The sequence below is a fragment of the Manis pentadactyla genome, chromosome 15, assembly GCF_030020395.1.
Source record: "Manis pentadactyla isolate mManPen7 chromosome 15, mManPen7.hap1, whole genome shotgun sequence".
NCBI classification, from domain to species: domain Eukaryota; kingdom Metazoa; phylum Chordata; class Mammalia; order Pholidota; family Manidae; genus Manis; species Manis pentadactyla.
Genome location: NC_080033.1, coordinates 65,971,574 through 65,979,853, shown reverse-complemented (window position 1 = coordinate 65,979,853; position 8,280 = coordinate 65,971,574). Strand labels below are relative to the sequence as shown.

The window sequence follows — 8,280 nt, the reverse complement described above, 5'->3', positions numbered from 1 at the left end:
GGGCACGTGGCCCGCCGCTCCCGGGGGCCCCGCCGCCGCCTCCGGGGCCAGCTCGTGGCGGCGGGGCGGGCCCGAGCGCCCCTCCGGCTCCGGGGCCGGTCCCCCGGGCGCGGCCGGGCCGCCGCCCCCGCCCCCCCCTCCCCGGGGGCCGGGCCGGGCTCCCGGGGGGCGGGGACTCGCCCAGTGGCAGCGGCGTCCGGGCCGGCGGCGGGCGCGGGGCGGCTTCCTGCAGGCGGCGCCGGGGCGAGCCGTTGCCCGCTGCCGCCGCCGCCACCGCCGGGGCGCGGGGACCGCGGCGCTCGGGCCGCGTCGGTGCCTCCCGAGCGCGCTGCGCGGCCGTCGCTGCTGCCCGCGCTCGTGCCGCCGCCGCCGCCGCCGGTTACGCCAGCCCCGCCGCCGCCCGCTCCGATTCTGCGCATAGGCAGCCCCCAAGCCTGTCATTCTGCAAAAACACAGTTTACTCAACACACCACACACACGCGCGCACTCACACGCGCACCCTGGCCCCCTCGCGCACACGCACGGAGGGCGCGAGCGAGCGGACGCGCACACCCGGCGAGCCAAGTTCCGCAGCCTGGCATGGCTTCTGGGGACCTTTACGAGGTACGGGGACGCGGGGGCGCGGCCGGCCCCAGCCCGCGGGCGGCGGCGGGCGGCGGGCGGCGGGAGCCGGGCGCCGGGAGCCGGGCCGGGCCGGGGCCGGACGCGAGCCGGAGTTGCCGAGCCCGCGGCGGCGGCGGCCGGAGGGCGGCGGGGGCCGGGCGCGCCTCCCGCCCGCCGCCCGCCCTCCCCGGCGCCCGCGCCCGCTCCCTCTTTCTCTTTCTCTCGCACACACACACTCTCTCACTCCATCTACTTTGCGGCCTTGAGGGGGAAGGAGGAAGCCGGGCGGAGCCGGGCGGGGGAGGTAGCGGTCCCGGGGAGGTGTTTCTAGCCCGACGAGCCGCCGCGAGTGCAGAAAGTACAGGTAAAAGTCGGCGCTGGCCGTGCCGGGATTGCGGGGGGCCGCGCAGCGGCCCGCGGGGGTGCTGGGAGGGGGTGCGCGGCCCGGGCTGGACCGGGGGCGCGGGAGGGGCGGGGGCGGGCGAGGGAAGCGGAGCCCAGCCCTGGCGAGGCGGGGTCCGGGCCCGGGGGTGGGCCTGCTGAGGGGGTGGCCGGGCGGCGGCTCGGGGACATTTGCCAAACTGCTCCTCAGGGCCGCGGCCCCCCTCCCACCCCCCACCTGCTGCCCCCCTCCCCACCCCCCACTTGCTGCCCCCCTCCCCCACCTACTGCCCCTCCCCTCCCCCCACCTGCTGCCCCCTCCCGCCACCTGCTGCCCCAGTCCGGGCTGGGAAGCCCTCCCGGCCAGCGCGTGGGGGCGGGCCTTGCGGGTGCCGTGCTCACTGAGGGCGAGAGGGGGCGCTGCATTGGGTCCTCGGTGGGAGGGAAGAGAACGTGGAAGGCGAAGGTGGGTGGTCACACGTAGCTGGAGGACGTGGAATGTGGGCCTGGCTCCCACCCTGCACTCCTCGGCACCCTCAGTGGAAACCCTCCTCCAGGTCCACACAGGTAGTGGCTAGCATCGGATACTTTGAAAGCTTCTCGAAAGTAGTCAAGGAAGATGTTAGTCTGCCATCTCTCAAACTATGGAGAAGTAGTTATGGCCTCTGGGGGCTAGGTTTTAGCTGGCTGTGGACACAACTCTAGCTGCTTTTGGATTCAGGACAAGTGGACAAATTACGAAACAAGCCCCACTCGTTGGGGAGAATGCCCCCAGACAGTGTTGGCCCCCAGGAGAAGGCTCAGGATAAGGACGCTAGGAGACCAGCCATCCTCAACCAGAAGGCCTGCTGTTCCACGAAACCAGCGTCAGCGGTCAGCCTGGACCAGGACTCCCGGAACATAAGTCGTTAACACCAGCCTTGGTGCTCAAGGCTCTAGGCTAGATTGAAGTGAGCACCTGAAAGCATGGAGTTAACGTTCTAGGTGAGAGAATGTAGGGGTGATTCACCCACCATGAACTTTTTTCTGTGGGCCCTCAGGGCAGCTGAAGCTTTTACAGTTAGTGGATTTGCTGGCTGGTGTGAGAAAAGAAGAATGGAGAACGGGCAAGCTAGCATCCCGGCTTCCTGTATGACCAGGGTCTTGTGGATGCTTCCGGAGTTGGTGGGGCTCAGTCATGGGCCAGTCGTCACTCGGGTAGGGCAGAAGAGTGATCTTAGCACCTCTTGAAAGAATGAAGCAAGTTGACGTCTTCTCAACCCTGCTGCCGTCCTCATCACTGTACTAAAAAAAGGAAGATGACAGTGGAGAGAAACCTGGTGAAGAACTTTGTCAGATTGTGGCCAGTGGGTCACCCGAGTGCTTTGGTCTGTTTCAAGATGGTGGAGCCATTTCTGAAACCCTAAGTTGAAGCAGAGTAAAATGGGAGGTTTGATTGTGCTTCTCAAGTGTAATACCACTTGGCCAAAAGTAGGCCTTGTTCCAGGGCAAAAGCTCATCTCTTTGGGAGCATGGAATTTTCTATCCATTGAAAGTGAGTCAACTTAGAGCTGCCGACGTTGCCTGGGTGAAACGTTGCATCCTGAAGGCATTAAGAGGACGTATTAGGAGCTGTCAGAATTTTGCCATTTGAAGTTTGGAACTTATGAACCTTCTGGGGATAATTTCTTGTTTGATGTTCACCTGGAACTCTCTTTCTAAACATGGGTAATTATAGTTGCCAGATGAGTCTGCTAAGAGGGGAGTGTTCACACCAGCCTTGGAACCATCTTAACCACCTCAGAGTTCTTATTGAAGTTCAATAGATTAAGACAATAATAATAATTCTGTAATAGGTAATGTACTAGATGTAAAATAGTGTTCCCGTAGCTGATTATTTGCATAGTCATTACTAAAAGGGCTAAATTGTATTGTGAGAATATAACCAATGCCACCATTTTTATAGCCTGTGTCTACATTGCATAACATATACTGAGGGATTTAATTGGTTGTCCAAATTTGACTTTAAAAACAATTTAAAAGTGCTAACTGTACATTAGCATCTATACTTCTAACTGTAAAATTGTTGTGTGTGTAAACAAACAGAATGGTGATTTAAGGACAAATCCCAGAATGTCCAGTACATTGACCTTGAAAGAAAAAAAAAGAAAACTGATCTCTTTCTCAATTATGGTATTACATTAATTAAAGATTATACTCAAGTGTATATAAAATGGCTTTTTATAACCTCTAACCAAGGAACCACATTTTGAGTGGGCTAAGAACTATCACATTTCTAACTGGTAAATTTCACCTGTGTGGCTACTGACGTTATCCTTGACGGTTCATGGTGAGGATGGGATTTTGATTGTAGAGATTCTTCGTTTTCTTTTTGGTGCTTCAGACAATTAAATTGTAAAGAATAAACCTTCCCCGAGTAGCATTTTTAAAGGAATAGGTGATGATTTTAAACACACCAGAAAATGGCAATAGTGAGTAATCGCACTCTTCAATCATAATGAAGAAATTCGGAATCAAGCTCAGTTTCCAGAATTTTGGATCTTAGTAGATTGTTCTGCTTTGCGCCTTCAATAGTAGAGTCCTCATCATCTTCTGATGTACTACAGCCATCACCTATAGGAAGGTGATCTCAGATACTGGTTGATCTTGGAGTCAAGTATCTGGATACATAATGAAGTTCCTCATGCAGACGCTCTGATCTGCATTCCGCTAACCATAAAGGTCATAGAGTGGCAGTCTGAGCCAGGTCTGGCCTCTCTGTGCATCTTGCCTTACCTCCACAGTAGTAAAGACAATAGATACAAATACCTTTAGATGTTTCATGTGATCACTGGTTTATCATTGATCCAGTGCTCTCTAGTACCCTGTGTCCATTCTGCTGCACTCTTAACTTTATTTATCTGGCTCCATCAGGCATTAGAGTGTGAAACCCCAGAATTCTAGTCAGTCACTCCCTAAGACTTTTGGGTATCAGGAAGAAGAATCTGTGGAATAAGGAGTCCAATTCTCTGTCCATCTCTGTTTCTAGCTCCTTGCACATTCAAATACTTGTTGGCCGAAGCCCACCTTGGGAGCAAAGCAGGCAGCCTTGAGTGATAGGCTCCCAGACCAGGAAGCTGCCATCCTGGAGGAAATCAGAGCAGTAAATTTCTTGTAAATAACCAGGAAGACTAATAAGAAACTTAATGTCTCTTCAAAGACAAACATTTTGGGACCACTTAGCAGGTGTACATCCCTAGCCCTTTGTCTCTCAACCACCCATGAAACCCCTAGACAGCGCACCAGCCTGGGGCTCTCTTTTCCCCTCCTGGCCTGAGCCAGGAGCTCTGTCCTCTCTCTCGCTTTATCTCTGAATAAAAGCCTCTGCCTTGCTCTCCTGAAAAAAAAAAAAAATTACTTGTTGGCTGAATCAGTGAACAGAAGACCGAATTACATGTATGTAAAGTATCTTGGATGACCTGTTATCGTTGTGTTGAGTATTACCCTTTGTTCTCCTTTATTCTCCGGCTTGTGGTCTCTCAGTGGTGGCAATACCATGTGTAGGGGGGCTCTCAGTTCTCCCGGAAGTATGAGTGAGTCCCTTTGCAGAGAGCCAGATTGTTATTCATTAGAAGGACTGAATGCATCTAAGCTTCCACAATGTGGCTTTCCATGTGGCTCTTAGGTAGTGTTTTATATCCCCTCCCTGTGATTAGTTGACATTTTAGGAGAGGTCTCCATTTTATTATTAAAAATGTTCAAAAAGAATGCTGTATGCCTATAGAGAAAGTTAGCCAGTGGCCAAGTTGAAATTTATGGAGATGGACTTGACGGTGATAGTTCCTTGTGTGTGTGTGTCAATATCCAGTTTATTTATGCACCCCGAAGTTCTATCTTAAAAGGATGAAATGTGCCATATGTCTTTTTTTTTTTTTATCAAGAACAATTTTTATTAAGACCACTATTAGTAAAAGTTTATAGTCTTTTTAAATATCCCAGAATCTACTATGAGGAGCAAGTGCATGGGAATAAACACCAAAGTGGAACAGTATATAATGCTCTGGTAAGTCTGTGGAACAAATTTTCATTTGTCTCATTAAATCCATCTTTTCTCTAATTTAGGCAACAGTTAGAGCAAAATATAACATTTGTCTTATGAGTGGTTCATAAGATGGGAATGGCTGTGCTTCTGAATATTCTTCATGTCACCTTCTACACACACTCCGTAATACTTAGGTATCCTGGTTTTATTCCCAACGAGGTCACCAGCTAATGGTTTCAATTTTGTAAGAAATAGATACAGAAACCTTGTCCTTATAACTAGTCCTGTCATTAACAGAAGCATGACTTACTCAAATGCTTGATGGGCTACAGAAAAATAGCATATTATGAGTTAATTAAAATAGAGAAAAATAAAGTCAGATCCTTCTGAGCATAAACATATATTTTAAATTTTATAGTAAACAGATACACTAAGTGAAGAATTCCCATATTTCTAAAGAAGATAATGCTGAACATACCTTATAAATGAATTTTACATATCTCTTTTGCAAACATGGTTGTGAAAATTTAGTTACAGACCCTTAAAAACTCCCCCTTTAATATGCACCTCCTTGTGACACTGGTCAAGACAATTTGGTGCACTAAGGCAACAGTCCAGGAAGTTAACCTCTCCCACTTTCTTCCTTAGTTTGAAGTTTTAGTGTCAAAATGAGATCTTAAAATAATCCTCTCACAAAAATAAGGCAGCTCTGCTGTAAAAACATCAGTTCTCTGTCCAAGTTATGTTCTTCTGTTATCTGCTGTTACCACCCAGCAGCATAGCGACACCGACATGCAGCTCGTTGGCTGTCCAGGTATGGTTTACAGCCTAAATGTATAACACTGTCAAATAAGAGCTCCACTGTTGTTTCACATGCCTCAATGGGCTGGGCTAGTCCTAGTGTTTTCTGCACATCTCGGCAAATCTTGAAGAGGCAGTACTGGAACTCCTCATCACAGTCGTTCTTGCTTTTTGCCACCTGTCTCGTAGCACCTGTCGTGCTGGTTGCAGCACTTTGTCAGGGAAGGGATGCCGATGTTAAGATGAACACCAAACAGTGGAGAGCCACATCCATTCGGTGGGGAGAGTTTATAACCATAACGTGGGAAAGGCTTAGATCTGTCACTGCACTTAAACTGGCACAGCCCGTCCTCGCCCCCCAGGAGATCCAAGACGGCGTTCAGGTAACGTGTCCATCTTGTTCATGCCGTTCCGGATGGTCTTCAGGGTGGCCCTCCAGTCGGTGGTCTGCGCCTGATCCTGGCACGTGAGGGACGCGGTCAGGAGGAGGAGGAGGAGGGGGAGGGCGAGTGCAGGCTGTGGGAGGAAGCCATCCGTGCAGAGCCGGGCCGCACGGGGACTCACGGGTCCCTGGAGCCGCTCGACGGGTGCGCCCCCACGGAGACCGCCATATGTCTCACTGGGATTGATCTGCACACATGTATCCATTTGTATCTATCTAATATGTACATGTGTTTGTGATTGTGTGTATGTTGTGTATATATATTAGAAAAGACTTCTTTCACTTAATTCCAAATAAAACATATCAATAATAGGATAATTTTAATTTTATTGAGAGAAATTTACTTTAGTTAAAAATTGACTCTGCCACAGTGATCAACACAGGCATTTCCACTACAGCACTATATATACATGTTCTGCAAAATCATGCACTGAAAGTGAAACAGGACTTAAGGGAAAAACAGTATTGAGGCAGGCTTCTGAAAACCTATGGAACTCTACAGCCCAAAACAGGAAACAGAAACAAATCTAATAAAAACACAGCTTGGTAATATCTCCACCTAGCTCATGTTTGCCCTAAACAGGTCAAATTTGTCTTTGACAGCCTTCAGATTGGACTTGTGTTTCTTCCTCTCTGTGTTGCAGAGGGCATTTGCTTCTCACAGAGATCCTCATCTGAGTTACATCTAGCCCAGAGAGTAGCCCTCTTCATCCTTCTGTATAGCGAGAAATGTTTCGTAGCTGCTTCATCTGTAACTTGCTGTTTCGCTGGGCAGGTTCACATGTTGGGAAGCGTAGTGGTTCTTGAAACCATGATCAGCCACTCTTCATATTAAAGGAAGGCACCTGATTTCATTTCCAGCTTTGTTCTAAGGTCTTCTTACGTTGTGAAGTCTTTCTCTTTCCTTGTGAGAGCACTGTCCGATATTTGCTTCAAAATGTTAACAAATGAGGAAAAATCACGGAAGAATCAACATAGCTTCCTATACTGACATCATTGCCCTGTTTCCCAGTCATGCCTGAGGTAATTCCTGTCAAACACATATAGTAGCAGAATAGACGGTCAGTGGTATAACTTCCTGAATCTCCATACCAGTATTTGAAGAGGCTAATATCTTTAAAGAAAATAGTTGAGTTGATTCCTTGGCACATAGTAGGCACTTGATGAGTATTGAATGGGTATATGATTTTCCTACGTTTTGAACATTAAATTGTCTGCCGTGGGTAGATACTAGCTTATTTTCAAGTACAGTTTGATGTCAAATCAGTCCTCATTTCACAAGATCATTTCTTAAGGGGCTCAAGTTGTCCTTGAAAAGAGTTTGTGTAGCTCCTTGCAGCCTGACCAGTTGTTAAGGAATGGTTCAGCCATGGTAATTATCAGAGATCTTAAGTACTGGAGATGTACGTTTAGATTCCAAACAGAGAGGTTCTTCTGCATCTCTTGGATGGTGAAGAGAGGTATAGATGTGGCTGAATTCATAGGAGCATCATTCTCTTGTTCATTTCTCTTTAGTGGAACACCAGATATATGTCAGGCACTAGGGAAACAATGAGATTGTGCCCACTACAAGCATCTGGTCTAGTGGGAGATATAGTTGAGAAACTTGGCAGTTTACAGTGTAGTTGGAAAAGTGTTAGTACAGGGGGCTTGGGTTCTCTAGGAGCATTTGAGGATCCAGCCATGCGGGAATGACAGAAGGCTTCGCAGAGGAGGTGATGGCTACTGAGAAGTTTACATTAAGAAATAAATGAGCATGATCAGATTTTTAGGACTTCTTGAGAATATATTTTCTGTTCTTAAGAGCAATTTATGTTTTTTGTTGCATCTTTAAAAAATATAAGCATAAAGAAAAATAAAAATTATAATACTTAAGATAACTGTTATACATTTAGCACATACCCAATGTTCAATAAATACTGATACCTGATTTAATTTAAAATGTTAACTTTTTGTTGTAGATAGAAATGTAAGAATGAAATTGTTTTCTATACATATTTGTGTAGCTATAGAAACCAAATTGGAACATTGG

General features: G+C 48.3%; 1 protein-coding gene across 1 annotated transcript in view; it reads left to right on the top strand.

Moving 5' to 3' along the window:
* The first annotated feature begins 225 nt into the window (after nt 1-225).
* Nucleotides 226-8,280, top strand: part of CDYL2 (chromodomain Y like 2) — a 163,749-nt gene continuing 155,694 nt past the window's right edge. Inside the window, exon 1 of the mRNA XM_036909337.2 lies at nt 226-603. Within this exon, the coding sequence (XP_036765232.2) occupies nt 580-603 (24 nt within the window). The 5' untranslated portion in view covers nt 226-579. The remainder of the gene's footprint in view (nt 604-8,280) is intronic.